This window comes from Nerophis ophidion, linkage group LG21, assembly GCF_033978795.1.
Source record: "Nerophis ophidion isolate RoL-2023_Sa linkage group LG21, RoL_Noph_v1.0, whole genome shotgun sequence".
NCBI lineage: Eukaryota > Metazoa > Chordata > Actinopteri > Syngnathiformes > Syngnathidae > Nerophis > Nerophis ophidion.
Window position 1 is genome coordinate 9,291,200 of NC_084631.1, and position 17,387 is coordinate 9,308,586.

General features: G+C 40.1%; 1 protein-coding gene across 1 annotated transcript; it reads left to right on the forward strand.

The window, feature by feature from the left end:
• The first annotated feature begins 5,323 nt into the window (after positions 1-5,323).
• On the forward strand, positions 5,324-15,857 carry plin6 (perilipin 6). Its single transcript, XM_061881813.1, has 8 exons — positions 5,324-5,494; positions 9,058-9,097; positions 9,163-9,361; positions 12,641-12,723; positions 12,832-13,069; positions 13,134-13,315; positions 13,408-13,674; positions 14,191-15,857. Exons 1-8 carry the CDS (start codon positions 5,340-5,342, stop codon positions 14,569-14,571), a joined length of 1,545 nt encoding a protein of 514 aa, XP_061737797.1. The 5' UTR covers positions 5,324-5,339; the 3' UTR covers positions 14,572-15,857.
• Positions 15,858-17,387: the final 1,530 nt, after the last annotated feature.

Sequence of the window (17,387 nt, forward strand, 5' to 3'; positions counted from 1 at the left end):
TTACATTGTCAGCTGACCACGATGATGCTTCTCAGCTGTTTTTGGTGCATCTGATGCGTCATCCGGGTTACCAGATGCCAGCTAAATACCTCTTCATGTACCCAAAACTTGTCGGAAAGTCGGAAACTAAACCAGTGTAACCCTTGAAAGCATGTGGGGGCCATTTTTTATATTTTTCCTTTCCAAAACCAATACAATATATAGTTTTGTATTTAACCTTTAAGGGCTCCCTTCAGGTTTGGTGGCGGTCTCAGTCATAAAAATGTTAGAAATAAGTCATATAATTCTTTATTTTTTTGAATGCCTAAGTCTTTAGATCTACTTCAAAGCTAGCTGTTGAGGTTTACTTCTTTTAATATACTTTTCATGTTTTCTGACCTTTTTGTTGAATAAATAACCCCCCGTTCCCATTCAAAGTGGAATATTTGATGTCAAGTAATTGAAGCCTGGGCTTCACGGTGGCAGAGGGGTTAGTGCGTCTGCCTCACAATACGAAGTTCCTGCAGTCCTGGGTTCAAATCCAGGCTCGGGATCTTTCTGTGTGGAGTTTGCATGTTCTCCCCGTGAATGCGTGGGTTCCCTCCGGGTACTCCGGCTTCCTCCCACTTCCAAAGACATGCACCTGGGGATAGGTTGATTGGCAACACTAAATTGGCCCTAGTGTGTGAATGTGAGTGTGAATGATGTCTGTCTATCTGTGTTGGCCCTGCGATGAGGTGGCGACTTGTCCAGGGTGTACCCTGCCTTCCGCCCGATTGTAGCTGAGATAGGCGCCAGCGCCCCCCGCGACCCCGAAAGGGAATAAGCGGTAGAAAATGGATGGATGGATGGATAATTGAAGCCTTAAATAGGAAAATATATTCACAGTTAAAAAAAATCCCAATAATATTATTCGCTATGCAAGGGTCCAACCCAGGGGTGTCAAACTCATTTTAGATCGGGGGCCTCATGGAGAAAAATCTACTTCCAAGTGGGCCGGACTGGTAAAATCACGGCACGATAACTTAAAAATAAAGACAACTTCAGAATGTTTTCTTTGTTTAAAAAAAGAACAATCACATTCGGAAAAAGTACAAATAATAATGTTGTTGTTTTTTTACCCTTGCATGTTGCGTTTAATAGTATTCTATGTTTGTCGTAATTTATATTTTCTGAATAAATTATGTGATAATGTTCATCAGACAACTCAATAGTGTTCATTTTTCCATCTATCAAGATAAAAAAATGTGTATCAAAATCAAATTACAGGATGTTATTCATGTAGTTTGATCATTTTCCTCGAATGACATATGTAGCATCATCTACAAAGAACAAAATAATTGCTATTGTGACATCCAGTGGACACATTTAGAACAGCTGTTTCTTTCATAAAAAATTGTCAGGTTCATTTTTATACTTAGCAAACTCATCCCGCGCCCCGGATAAAACCGGTTCGCGTACCTGATCCGGCCCCCGGGCCGTACGTTTAACACCCCTGGTCTAACCCTTTAAAGTGTTTAAAAAGGAATACATTATTGTTTTACTTTCCACACTTAAATGTCAAGGTCAACTTCAGATCTCTGCGTCCATACTAAGTTTGTATTATTATTATTATTTTTTTTTAATTTATGCCCTTGTTTTCATAGAAAACAGACACAATATGCAATAATTTAACCCCGAAATATTTCAAATTGCAATATGGCAACACCATTTTTCTGTCTATTGAATTTGGCCTACGACATCAGTGGCAAAAGCCTCCAATCAGTCAATAATTCATCACAACATAGATTTTGATTAATTATTATTTTTGAGCAATGACAGTTTTGGAGAGAGAAAAAAATCACACTAAAATCCTCAGGGATCCAAAAGGGTCCCACTCATAAAAATGTTGACAATATGTAACACATTGTTTAAAACTTCAATCTCATGATCAATTAATTTCAATTTATTGTCATTGTTAATACATTTAATTCATCTATGATTTATGTGTTGAATATAGTTTTTTTTTAAACTTTTTCTTTTTTATTTCATTTAAAAGTGGAACATTTGATGTGAAATAATTGCCCCTCAAATAGGTCAATACTTCATAACAACATTGATTTAGTTGAGCGAAGACAGTTTTTGGAAAGAAAAAAAAACAGTATAATTCTCAGGCATTCAAAAGGTTTCCACTCATAAAATTGTTTCAAATAAGTGATGCATTCATTTTTATTTTTTTACTTTGCACGCTTAAATCTTGAGATCAACTTCAGATCTATGCGTTGATTATATACTTTTTGTTTTCTTTCATATTGTTTGTTTGTTTTTTGCCATAGACCACTTGGGTTTTCATGACAAACACACGCAGTTAATGGGGAAAGAAACACTGTAATTCTCAGGCATCCAAAAGGTTTCCACTCATAAAAGTATTTCAAATAAGTAATGGATTCATTTTTTTAATTTTTTACTTTGCACGCTTAAATCTTGAGATCAATTTCAGATCAATGCTTCGATTATATACTTTTTATTTTATTTTTTTCATTTTGTTTGTTTTTTGCCATGGACAACTTGGGTTTTTATGTCCAACACACAGACAGTTTTTTGGGGGGGAAAAAACACTGTAATTCTCAGGCATCCAAAAGGTTTCCACTAAATAAGTGTTTTCAATAAGTAATGCATTCATTTAAATTTTTTTACGTTCCACGCTTAAATCTTGTGATCAACTTTGGATCAATGCATCAATTATATACATTTTTTAATTTTTAATTTGTTTTTTGCCATAGAGAATTTGAGTTTTTAGGACAAAACACAAAATATGCAATTATTTCACCCCAAAATATTTCAAAGTGGATTTTAGCAACACTATTTTTCTCCATCCATCCTTCCATTTTTCTACCGCTTATTCCCTACGGGGTCGCGGGGGGCGCTGGAGCCCATCTCAGCTACAATCGGGCGGAAGGCGGAGTACACCCTGGACAAGTTGCCACCTCATCACAGGGCCAACACAGATAGACAGACAACATTCACACACTAGGGCCCATTCTTGGTGTTGCCAATCAACCTATCCCTAGGTGCATGTCTTTGGAGAACAACATAGATTTTGATTCTTTTTTCTTTTTTTTTAGCAAAGATAGTTTTAAAGAAAAAAACAGCCTGCATGGCAGATTTGTGTTATGCGAATCAACATTGCAACTTTTTTCTCGTTACATTTTATCTGCGTACTCTTTTATTGTACTTTGTAATGGTTTTGTTTTGTAATTGTATTTTTTAAATTAACTGCGGGCAGCAATTAGCCCCCCGAAATTTCTTATTTATTTGATTAAAATAAACTAATTTCATCTATTGAAACCGTCTGTTCAAGCACAGTTTTCAAAATAAAAGCATCAATCATAAAACTTTGTCCACTGAGGGCTGTATACATAAAAAGAGATAGGGCAACTTCAATCTCATAAATTGAGCAATCTGTAGAAAACATCCACATATTAGCTTTGGGGCGGTATAGCCTGGTTGGTAGGAAACCGTGCCAGCAATTTGAGGGTTTCAGGTTTGATCCCTGCTTCCACCATCCTAGTCACTGCCGTTGTGTCCTTGGGCAAGACACTTTACCCACCTGCTACCACTGTCACCCACACTGGTTTAAATGTATCTTAGATAATGGGTTTAACTATGTAAAAGCACTTTGAGTCACTCGAGAAAAAGCGCTATATAAAATATAATTTACTTCACTAATTCACTACTCACGTAGCATTATGATATGTTACATTTATCGTTAGTATATGTTTCTCACGTTGTGTTATGTTACTCACGTATGGTTACAAAATGTCATAGTGCTCTAATATGTTATACATGAAGCGTTACAATGTTACTCATGTACTGTTATATAGTATGTTACATTTATCGTCACAAAATGTCTCTCACGTAGTGTTATGTTACTCATGTCTTATTTCAATATGTTGTCTCGTGTTATGTTATACATGTAGTGTTACAATGTTACTCACTTAGTGATATAATGTCATATTTATCGTTACAATGTGTTATTCCCGTAGTGTTACAATACGTCATGTAGTGTTTTAATGTTATACATCTGGTGTTACAATATTACACATGTAATGTTACACAGGTATTGTTACAATATGTCAGTTTTATAGAATGTTATAATTTTACAATATGTTATACACATAGTGTTAAAGTCTTAACCACATAGTGTTGTAGTTTGTTACATTTATTGTTACAATGTGTTACACACGTAATGTTATAGTATGTTACACGAGTATTGTTACAATATGTCTTATAGTGTGACATGTTATGCACAAAGTGTTAAAGTGTTAACCACATAGTGTTGTAGTTTGTTACATTTATTGTTACAATGTGTTACACACGTAATGTTATAGTATGTTACACGAGTATTGTTACAATATGTCTTATAGTGTGACATGTTATGCACACAGTGTTAAAGTGTTAACCACATAGTGTTGTAGTTTGTTACATTTATTGTTACAATGTGTTACACACGTAATGTTATAGTATGTTACACGAGTATTGTTACAATATGTCTTATAGTGCGACATGTTATACACATAGTGTTAAAGTGTTAACCACATAGTGTTGTAGTTTGTTACATTTATTGTTACAATGTGTTACACACGTAATGTTATTGTATGTTACACGGGTATTGTTACAATATGTCTTATAGTGCGACATGTTATACACATAGTGTTAAAGTGTTAACCACATAGTGTTGTAGTATGTCACATTTATTGTTACAATGTGTTACACACGTAATGTTATAGTATGTTACACGGGTATTGTTACAATATGTCTTATAGTGTGACATGTTATGCACAGTGTTCCAATGTTACTCATGTAGTGTTATGGTATGTTACCCTTGGCAGCAATTACAGCCTCAAGTCTTTTTGAATACGATGCCAGAAGCTTGGCACCTCTCAAGCCCCATCAGGTTGGATTGGTAGCCATGGTTTTCATCCTGGATGTCTCTGTACATTGCTCCATTCGTCTTTCCCATTATCCTATGTAATGTTACAGTATGTAAGTAGTGTAGAATTATGTAGTGTTACAGTATGCAAGTAGTGTAGTATTATGTAGTGTTACAGTATGTATGTATGTATGCAATATTATATAGTGTTACAGTGTGTATTTATGTAGTATTATGTAGTGTTACAGTATGGTACCTTCTGTCTTGGTGCTGATTAGTCTCCCTGTGGACGGAGTGATCCTTCAGTTTTTGATGTCCAACATGTGGTCTGTGAATTTTTGAAGGTTGTTCAAGGGACAGGACGAACAAGTTCATTAAATACACGCATGGTTTCCTATTCATATTTGAAATTATTTTCCCAAGAGTGAAGACTTTGGCCCTCAGATCAATGATTCCATTCATCTGGCGCGTCGATGACATCACACAGAGTGACAACCAATCACGTCCACAGATCTCCTCCTCAAAAGTTGCCCTGGCGGATCCCCAGCAGGTCCCAGACTTCCACTCGTCTTCGTATTCGTCACACACATCTACTCTGATGGGGTGAGTCCCGGATTATTGATACATGTGGATTGTTTTTTTTTTCTGACATTCTAATAGCTTACCTGCAGTCAACTTCCTGTGTTTGCGTCTTGGCGCCCGCGCCACAAGTCCTCGGATATTCCAAGTCTTCTATCGGTGTGGCGTCAGGGTGTGGTCTTTTTTTCTTTTTTTTTTTTCTTCCATTTCAGCTTTTTCCAACTCTTTTGTTTTGTTGCAGATTTTTTAAAAGGCACAGAGTATTTCCCCATAGTTCTTGCCCAGAAATAGACCTGGTAGACCACCACAATGTATTCCACCTGATATATTTCCAATACATTAAGTTTCGGAAAGTGTGCAGTTGGTCCAACGAGTGGGAAAGAGACTAAATTCATCTGTTTTCTATAACACTGGTCGTCATCAGGTCACAGGTGTCGTCATTACGGTCACGTGTGCGCTGGAGCCTATCGTTTGGAGTGAGAGGACTGGTTGCTTGGCAACATGGCACATATACGCAAACATATACAGACCTTTTAACGTCTTCAATTACGGTACTTGTTCTCCAACAGCGCGATGCCAGCTTTAATGTACAATTAATAACGCATATGCATGTTTTCAACATAAAAGTAATATAACATGCATGTTTTCAATGCACAATTTATATAACACACATGTTTTAATGTGCAATTAATATTACATGCATGTTTTTATTGTTAAAGTAATATAACATGCATGTTTTTAATGTACAATTAATACAACACATGTTTTTAATCTACAACTAATATAACACACTTGTTTTTAATGCATAATTAATATAACATGCAGGTTTTTAATGCACCATTAATATAACACACATGTGTTTAATGTAAAATTAAGATAACATGCATGTTTGTAATGTAAAAGTAATATAACATGCAGGTTTTTAATTAATGTAACACATGTTTTAATGTACAATTAATATTACATGCATGTTTTTATTGTTAAAGTAATACAACATTGATATTTTAATCTACAATTAATATAACGAGAATGTTTTAATTTACTCATAATATAACATGCATGTTGTTAATTCACAATTAATACAAGACACATGTTTTTAATGTACACGTAATAGGACATACATGTTTTAATGTACAATTAATATAACATGCATGTTTTTAATGTGTACTTAATATAAAAATGCATTTTTTTAATGTTTGATTAACATAACATGTCATTTTTTAATGTTTCATTAATATAACATGCATGTTGTTGATTCATTAACATAACATTAATGTTCTTAATGTTTAATTAATATAACATTCACGTTTTTAATGTATAGGTATTATAACACATGTTTTGATATACAATTAATATAACGTGCATGTTTTTAATGTGTAGTTAATATAACATGCATTTTTTTAATGTTTAGTTGATATAACACACGTTTTAATATACAATTAATATAACATGCATGTTTTTATGGTTTAATTAATATAACATGCATGTTTTTATGGTTTAATTAATATAACAAGCATGTTTTTTATGCTTTAATTAATATAACATGCATGTTTTTATGCTTTAATTAATATAACATGCATGTTTTTATGCTTTAATTAATTCAACATGCATTTTTTATGGTTTAATTAATATAACATGCATTTTTTTTATTGTTTTATTAATATAACATGCCTGTTTTAATGTACAATCATAAATGTCGGATGTTAATCCAAGGAAACCCACACAAACTAATACGTAGAGAACTAAAAGAAAACACGTAAAGAACGCAGAGAAATCACGCGGGGAACATGTTTGGAACAGATAGGGAACACACAGAGAACACGTAGAGAAGACATAGGGAACACACAGAGAACATGTATAAAACACATTGGGAACACACAGAGAACACGTAAAGAACGCATAGAGAACACGTAGAGAACACAAAGAGAACATAGATAGATAGATAGTACTTTATTGATTCTTTCAGGAGAGTTCCTTCAGGAAAATTAAAACATGTAGAAAAGGAAAAGACAATACATAGAGAACATGTAGAAAAGAAAAAGAACACGTAAAGAACACATCGAGAACGTGCAGAGTACAAAAATAGAACACGCATAGGACACAAAGGGAACACGTAGAGAACACATAGAGAACATATAGAGAACACGTGTAGGACACAAAGAAAACATGTTGAGAACACAAAGAGCACATGTAGAGAACACAAAAAGAACACGTAGAGAACAAAAAGAGAACACGTATAGGACACAAAGAGAACATGTAGAGAACACGTAAAGAACACTAAAAGCACATGTAGAGAACACGTAGAGAACAAAGAGAACATGTAAAGAGCATGCACAGAACACGCAGGGAACACAAAGCGAACAGTACAGAACAAAAAGAGAACACGTAGAAAACAAAAAGAACACACTGAGAACACGTAGAGAACCAAAAGAAAACACGTAGAGAACAAAAAGAGAACGCATAGAGAACACGTAGCGAACAAAAAGAGTACACGTGGAGAACACATGGAGAACAAAAAGAGTACACGTGGAGATCACGTAGAGAACAAAAAGAGGACACGTATAGGACACAAAGAGAACACGTAGAGAATACTAAAAGCACATGTAGAGAACACGTAAAGAACAAAGAGAACATGTAGAGAGCGTGCACAGAACACGCAGGGAACACAAAGCGAACAGTACAGAACAAAAAGAGAACACGTAGAAAACAAAAAAAACACATTGAGAACACGTAGAGAACAAAAAGAAGAAGACGTAGAGAACAAAAAGAGAACGCATAGAGAACAAAAAGAGTACACGTGGAGAACACAGAACAAAAAGAGTACACGTGGAGATCACGTAGAGAACAAAAAGAGGACACGTATAGGACACAAAGAGAACATGTAGAGAACACGTAAAGAACAAAGCGAACATGTAGAGAGCGTGCACAGAACACGCAGGGAACACAAAGCGAACAGTACAGAACAAAAAGAGAACACGTAGAAAACAAAAAAAAACACATTGAGAACACGTAGAGAACAAAAAGAAAACACGTAGAGAACAAAAAGAGAACGCATAGAGAACACGTAGCGAACAAAAAGAGTACACGAGGAGATCACGTAGAGAACAAATAGAGTACACGTGGAGAACAAGTAGAGAACAAAAAGAGTACACGTGGAGGACACGTAGGGAACACGAAGAGAACGTGTAGAGAACAAAAAGTGTACACATAGAGAACGCGTAGAGAAATGCTAAAGCCCTGGATGGCGCGGCGGTAACGCACGCAAGCCACGTGTGATGTACTGTGGCAGGGTCATATGTTGTTGCCGCAGCCTATGGGAGCTACAGCGGTCACATGACCCACACCGCGGTCACATGACCTGCGCAGCAATCACATGACCTACACAGACGTCCTATGCACAGAAACCGAGGTGCGTCAATGTGAGGACGCTGCTAAAAGAGTCGTTTGTGCCAGCGTGCATTCGCCAAAGATCACGATTTCCACGCTGGTGGAGGCGGAACATTGCGGAGTTGAGCAGAAGAGCAGCTGACTCACTCGTGGCGCCCGCCTGCGACCTCTGACCTCTGCTCTGTTTGCGCTCCCCTTAGATTTGGCCAAGAAGACATGTCTCATCGCCAGGATCACGAGGTGAGACACGCGTCCTGTGGCGCCGTCAGACACCTGTCACTCAACTGGCTCTGATCTCTGCTCAGATGAGTGCGGTGCTGAGGGTCTCGCACCTTCCTCTCCTTCGCTCGGCGCTGCAGTCGGTCACCTCCGTCTACTCAGAGGTCAAAGATCGCTACCCTCTCCTGGGCCTGGTTGGAGGAGTGGCCGAGGTCGGCGTCCGCAACGCCTCAATGGTGGCCATGAGGAGAGCCACGCCCCTCATGCAGACCCTCAGACCTCAGAGTGCGTGTAACTGCATTAAAGTTATCCTCCACTCTTAAAGTTGATGCTAACTCATGCTAAATCCATGCGCTAATGCTAACACTAGCGCTCTTGATGATGAACTCATGAGTTAATGCTAACACTAATACTCTACGATGCTAAATCCCTGAGCTAATGCTAACGCTAGCGCTCTTTTATGATGAATTCATGAGTTAATGCTAAAACTAATACTCTATGATGCTAAATCCCTGAGCTAATGCTAACACTAGCGCTCTTTGATGAGGAATTCATGAGTTTAATCTAACACTAATACTCTATGATGCTAAATCCCTGAGCTAATGCTAACGTTAGCGCTCTTTGATGATGAATACATGAATTAATGCTAACACTAATACTCTATGACGCCAAATCCCTGAACTAATGCTAACGCTAGTGCTCTTTGATGATGAATACATGAGTTAATGCTAACACGAATACTCTATGATACTAAATCCCTGAACTAATGCTAACGCTAGTGCTCTTTGATGATGAATTCATGAGTTAATGCTAAAACTAATACTCTATGACGCTAAATCCCTGAGCTAATGCTAACACTATCGCTCTTGATGATTAATTCATGAATTAATGCTAACACTAATACTCTATGACGCTAAATCCCTGAACTAATGCTAACGCTAGCGCTCTTTGCTGATGAACTCATGAGTTAATGGTAACACTAACACTCGATGATGCTAAATCCCTGAGCTAATGCTAACATTAGCGCTCTTTGATGATGAACTCATGAGTGAATGCTAACACTCTATGATGCGAAATCCCTGAGCTAATGCTAATGGTAGCACTCTTTGATAATGAATTCATGAGTTAGTGCTAACACAAATACTTTATGATGCTAAATCCCTCAGCTAATGCTAGCGCTCGTTGATGATAATTACATGAGTTAATGCTAAAACTAATACTCTATGATGCTAAATCCCTGAGCTAGTGCTAACACTAGCGCTCATGATTAATTCATGAATTAATGCGAACAGTAAAACTCTATGACGCTAAATCCCTGACCTAATGCTAACGCTAGCGCTCTTTGCTGATGAACTCATGAGTTAATGCTAACACTAACAGTCGATGATGCTAAATCCCTGAGCTAATGCTAATGCTAGCACTCTATGATGATGAATTCATGAGTTAGTGCTAACACGAATACTCTATGATGCTAAATCCCTCAGCTAATGCTAGCGCTCGTTGATGATCAATACATGAGTTAATGCTAACACTTATAATCTATGATGCTAAATACATGAGCTAGTGTTATTGATTGATTTATTGTACAGTACGTATTCTGTACAATTGACCACTAAATGGTAACACCCGAATAAGTTTTTCAACTTGTTTAAGTCGGGGTCCACGTTAATCAATTCATGGTAAAATGCTAGTACTTTATGATGCTGAATCCCTCAGCTAATACTAATGTTAGTACTTTATGGTTTTGACTCCCTGAGCTAATGCTAACGCTAGTACTCCTTAATGCTGAATCCCCTCGCTAATGCTAATGCTTGTACTTTATGATGTTGAATCCCTCAGATAATTCTAATGTTAATGCTCCATGATGCTAAATCCCTGAGCTTATACTAATACTACTACACCATGACGTTGAAAAGCTGAACTGACGTTCGTACTTTATGATGCTTAATACCTGAGCTAATGCTAACTCGAGTACTTCAGGATGCTGAATCCCTGAGGTAATGCTATCTCTCCTACTCTATTGTGCTGAAAACCTGAACTAACACTAGTACTTTAAAGGCCTACTGAAATTAGATTATCTTATTTAAACGGGGATAGCAGGTCCATTCTATGTGTCGTACTTGATCATTTCGCGATATTGCCATATTTTTGCTGAAAGGATTTAGTAGAGAACATCGATGATAAAGTTCTCAACTTTTGGTCGCTAATAAAAAAGCCTTGCCTTTACCGGAAGTATGTGCGTGTGACGTCACGGGTGTGAGGGCTCCTCACATCCTCACATTGTTTATAATGTGAGCCACCAGCAGTAAGAGCAATTCGGACCGAGAAAGCGACAATTTCCCCATTAATTTGAGCGAGGATGAAAGATTTGTGGATGAGGATATTGATAGTGAAGGACTAGGAAAATAATAATAAAATAAAAAGCGACGGCTCCGGGCGGTGGCAGTGTGAGCTTTTCAGATATAATTAAACACATTTACTAGGATAATTCTGGAAGATCCCTTAACTGGTTATTGTTTTAATAGTGCTTTAGTGAGATTGTAAAGACATACCTCAAAGTCGGATGGCTGCGGTGAACACGCCAGTGTCTCAGAGAGAAGCCGAGGAGCCGAGCTCACAGCTGCCTTTTTTGACAGCTACTGCAGGAGGACGCATAATCCACTGATGTCTCCGGTAAGATATATATCCCAATTTTCCCATCCAAAAACATGCTGGTTGACCGCTCTGTTCCATAGTAAAGCTTCACAACAAACAAAGAAACACCGGCTGTGACTCGGTGCTAAAGACAGCTGCAATCCACCGCTTTCCACCAACAGCATTCTTCTTTATAGTCTCCATTATTAATTGAACAAATTGCAAAAGATTCAGCAACACAGATGTCCAAACTACTGTGTAATTATGCAATGAAAAGAGACAACTTTTAGCGTTAATATGTCCCCTCCAACCAATAACGCCACAAACACACGTCATCATTCCGCGACGTTTTCAACAAGAAACACCGCGGAAAATTTAAAATTGTAATTTAGTTAACAAAACCGGCCGTATTGGCATGTGTTGCAATGTTAATATTTCATCATTGATATATAAACTATCAGACTGCGTGGTCGGTAGTAGTGGGTTTCAGTAGTCCTTTAATATGCTGAAGCCTTGCGCATATGCTAACGCTAATACTCCATGATGCTCCATACTAGTGCTACTACAGTACGACGATGAAAACCTGAACTAATTGAATCCCAGAGCTTGTGCTAACACTAGCACTCCGTGATGCTAAATTCATGAGCTAATGCTAACCCCTGTGCCATATGGTGCTGGAGACTGAGCTAATGCTAGTGCTCCACAATACTAATGCTATGAAGCTATTTTTTTCCAGATGCATGTTGTACGTACGAGGTAACATGGACTGTGACACACTTTTTGATTGATTGATTGATTGATTGATACTTTTATTAGTAGATTGCCCAGTTCAGTACATATTCCGTAAAATTGACCACTAAATGGTAACACCCGAATAAGTTTAAGTCCACGTTAATCAATTCATGGCTTCCTGTCTTCTGTCTGCTGTAGTTGAAGTTGCCAACAGTTTTGCTCTCGTGGGTCTGGACCAGTTGGAGAAGACATTTCCCTTCCTGAACCAGTCCACAGGCGAGGTTGTGATAGTGTCGCCCGGCGCCGCCATGTTTGTCGTTGACTTTGATGTTCAGTGTTGGTCCCTGTGGTTGCCATGTTAATCGGGCCTGTCCGGGCTCCTCCACCAGGTGATGGGTCACTTGAAAGACGCCTTTTTCCTGACGCTGGACGATGTGCAGCTGTGGATGGTGGACGGAATGGATGGCGCCCTGGACCAGCTGGAGCGCCTGTCTCACTCTGCCTGGATGGTAGTGCGACAGCTGCAGGACTCTCAAGTTGGCCGCGCTGCCACGTTTGGCCTGGACGATGTGCTGACCCGCATTGAGAACGCCACCGCCTACTACCTGCCCCTCCCGCCCACCCTGCGTGAGGACCACCATGTGACCTGCACGGATGTCGGAGCCTCATCATGATGGTTTGTTATTGTCAGGTCGCGAGTGGGAAATGAGAGTCCAGGAGTACGAGGATGAGGACCACGACGAAGAGCCCGGCATATGGACTAGGGTCCGCAGCCTCCTGCTGGGTCTCAGTCTGCAGTTGTACCACCGCATGATGAAGATACAAAAGCAGCTGGAGGAAGCCTACAGAACGCTGGGAGACGCCGCTGACACGGTAAGGCCGCTGGAAAAAAATGCTCAGCTCAAACTTTTTTTTTTAGGAGGCCACAGCGTCTGTGAACCACGTCTGGTTTGTCGCCCTCGCAGGTTGGTCTGGGACGTGTCATGGAGCTGGTGGGCGATCTTTTGCAATACTTGCAAAGACTCCTGGTGGCACTACTGTACCGTGCCGAGAGTCTCAGGGAGCTGACCCTGGGCAGTGTTAGAGGTCAAGTAATCATGTTGATGGAGCTGCGTCCAGTGCGTCAGGTTCGAGAGCTCCCGGTACAGGTCCAGCATCTCCTTGGAGACCTGCAAGAACTCTCCAAGATCCTTCTGCAGCTCATCATCAATGCTACGCCACTGTACAACATGGTGAGGTCACTAGAATAGAAAAGAATAGACTTTATTGTCATTATATTTGCATATAACAGGATTAAAGACTCCAACTTAAGGTGTGGTTGTGGGAACAAATATGGAGTAAAATACATAACACAAGATCTAATAAAGGAAAAACTAACAATTGAAATAAACAGACTACTATCCAATAAAAATAACAATAAGGTGCGGTTGTGGGAACAAATATGGAGTAAAATAAATAACACAAGAGGAAAAACTAACAATTTAAATAAACAGACTACTATCCAATAAAAATGACAAGCAATCCTGTACAATATACAAAACAATATACACAATCCTGTACAATATACAAAACAATATACACAATCCTGTACAATATACAGAACAAGAAAAGAGTACCGAAGTAATAAATAACAATCAGTGGTGGCGTCTCTGCGCTAGGCTCACACTTAATTCTGGTACTTGACTGGTGTTAACTGAGTGTCCCCACATGCTAAACTAGGCTAACTTCGAAGCATTGTTATGTGTCAGCTTCAACAGCCCTCTGAGAAGGAGGTGGAGGACTTCCTGAACCAGGAGGACCTCCGGTCCGACAGCTCGTCCCGCCGCAACTCCGCCAATAGCCTCTTCTTGAAGGCAATGGATGGACGTCCTCTGCGCCGCAGGAGTCTGTTCTCTCGGGCCGTCCGCAGTCCCGGACCCGATACCAACACCGGCAGGCGTTCCAGCCTAAAGCAGGACTCGGAGGCGGAAGGTTCCCCTCTCCCGTCCGAAGGCACCGCTTATCGCAGACCCTCTGCCACCGAGCTGCTTCTAACGCCTCTCAAGCAGTTCGTCTCTCAGAGCCAAAAAGCCTTCGAGTACCTGAACCCCAACACGGCCGAAGAGTGCAGCAACGGCACCACCGACTGATTAGCGCACCGTCCCGCTTCTCCCCCGCTCATCCTCACCTGATGCTGTCTGCAGCCTCTGACACATTAAGCTTAAAGGGCAACATTATCACAATTTCTGAAGGGTTAAAACCAATAAAAATCAGTTCCCAGTGGCTTAATTTATTTTTCGAAATTTTTCTCAACATTTTACCCATCACGCAATATCCCGATTTATACCATCGCTATATCCACCCGTCTATTGTCCTGTGACGTCACTGCGTGAAGCCACCAGAAACAAATATGGCGGATAGCACAGAAAAGTATAGCATAGTAGCTCGGATTCAGACTCGGATTTCAGCGGGGCAAGCGATTAAAGAGATTACGCATGTATTGAAATGGATGGTTGGAGTGTGGAGGCAGATAGCGAAAACGAAATTGAAGAAGAAACTAAAGCTATTGAGCCATATTGCTTTGAACCGTATACAAACGAAACCGACACGGGAGGAAGCGAGGACGAATTCGGCGATCACCTTCTAACCAACGATTGGTATGTGTTTGTTTGGCATTAAATGTGGGTGGAGGGAAAGCTCAAATATAGCTACAAATGAGGCATAATGATGCAATATGTACATACAGCTAGCCTAAATAGCATGTTAGCATCGATTAGCTTGCAGTCATGTTGGACCAAATATGTCTGATTAGCACACTCCACATAAGTCAATAACATCAACAAAACTCACCTTTGTGCATTCACGCTCGTTGGAAATGCATCTGCTTTGAGTATCGCAGGATATCCACACATTCTTGCCATCTCTGTCGTAGCATAGCTGTCGTCGGTAAAGTGTGCGGAACAAACGGTCATCGCTCTGACAGCGAACAATTGAAAAGCGTTTAAATCGCCAAATTCACCCTTTTAGAGTTCGGAAATCGGTTAAAAAAACACATGGTCTTTTTTCTGCAACATCAAGGTATATTGACGCTTACATAGGTCTGGTGATAATGTTCCCCTTTAACATTTTATTTGTATTATTATTTTAACGTCTCCGCCGCGTTCAGTGCTTGTGAGTGTGTAAACCCTCTCCGACCAAGCCATCGTCAAACAGGCGACCGCTAACGCCTGCGGACTGATACAACGTGACGAGCTAGCAGATGAGCTAAGAGCTAAGTGTTACACAAGCTTTGATGTTCCGCACCATTGACTGGCTGCTAACGAGCACTCGCACTAGCTTTTAAACTAGCTCTCCTTGAGGGGGCGTGTCTTAATGGAAGATGGAGTTTGTCGTTGAAATGTTCTCCAATAAAGCTTTGACTGCCTTCCCCACCTCACTGCTCGTCTTCATCACATTCCTCCTGCCGTTCACCTGGAGCATACTTGCTAACTTTGAGACCTCCGATTTCGGGGGGTGAGGGGTGGGGCGGAGGCGTGGTTAAGAGGGGAGCCAATTTACCAACTCGAGTATTTCATATATATTTCATATATATATATATACATATATATATGTATGAAATACTTGACTTTCAGTGAATTCTAGCTATATATATTTATGATATTATATATATAAATAAAATAAATAGTTGAATTTCATACGGCACCTATCAAATACGTGGGCTTCAGGAATCAGAACAGACTCCCCATTCGCCGTCAGGTGCGCAACACCACGTAAATCGTTGACCAATCAAAAAGCAACCCCATAACGCAATAGCCAACATTCACCAGAAGATGGCGACAGACAACATAGATCACTCTATTACAGACTGCGTCGCCATGGCTTTAACTTCCTCGTTCTTCTGCTTCGTCTCCTTGTGTGTGCAGTTTTTTTTATTAAAATCCATAGATGTTGTAACGTAATTGGGCAGGCAAGCTGTTTATATAACAGGAAAGCGGACATGAAAACAGACTGTCCCCACTCATGTCCGCATGGAGCTGGAGGGGGCGTGGCCTCCAGCTCTGGCTGAATTTTGGGAGAAAATTTCTTCCGGGAGGTTTTAGGGAGAGGCCCTGAATTTCGGGAGTATCCCGGAAAATCCGGGAGGGTTGGCAGGGTGTGTGTGTGTCCACAAACTTGAGATCTCGCTTTGTCTTGCATCATAGTTTTGGTGGAGAGGACCGTAATATTAGTTCAAACAAAAGTCAACAGTCAAAAGGTGTCCATCAGCGCGGGTATCCTTATCCAAAGGCCAGTGCAGGGTGGGAGGGAAAATGCAGATTAAGATGTTTGGGTCAATGCTTGTCTACTCGAATTGTCTAATGATGACCCTCTAATTCATGGGTGTCAAACTCTGGCCCGCGGGCCAAATTTCACTTGGCCCTTGAGGCAATATCAAATTAAGATTAGAGCTGGCCCGCCGCTGTAACACTGTATTCACCGCCAATACTCTTACTTGCCAACCCTCCCGATTTTCCCGGGAGACTCCCGAAGTTCAGTGCCCCTCCCGAATTTCATCCGGGACAAAAATATTTGGGGTGGGCTTTAAAGGCACTGCCTTTGGCGTTCTCTACAACCTGTCTCCACGTCCGCTTTTCCTCCATACAAACAGCGTGCCGGCCGGCCCAGTCGCATAATATATGCGGTTCATACATACACACAGGTGAATGCAATGCATACTTGGTCAACAGCCATACAGGTCACACTGAGGGTGGCCGTATAAACAACTTTAACACTGTTACAAATATGCGCCACACTGTGAACCCACACCGAACAAGAATGACACATTTCGGGAGAATATCCACACCGTAACACAACATAAACACTACAGAACAACCTGCTTCCCGGTTTTTGCTGATGCGGTGCGCTCCCGCCAGAAAACGTTATGCAAATGAGTAATGCCCACGAAGATGATATGCGAATGCTCCGA

Bases quoted from the DNA above. Each gene is read 5' to 3' on its own strand.
- plin6 (XM_061881813.1), top strand. From the start codon at position 5,340: ATGATTCCATTCATCTGGCGCGTCGATGACATCACACAGAGTGACAAC. The intron at 13,070-13,133 runs GTGAGGACCACC...TGTTATTGTCAG, and splicing joins GCCCCTCCCGCCCACCCTGC to GTCGCGAGTGGGAAATGAGA. The intron at 13,316-13,407 runs GTAAGGCCGCTG...TCGCCCTCGCAG, and splicing joins TGGGAGACGCCGCTGACACG to GTTGGTCTGGGACGTGTCAT.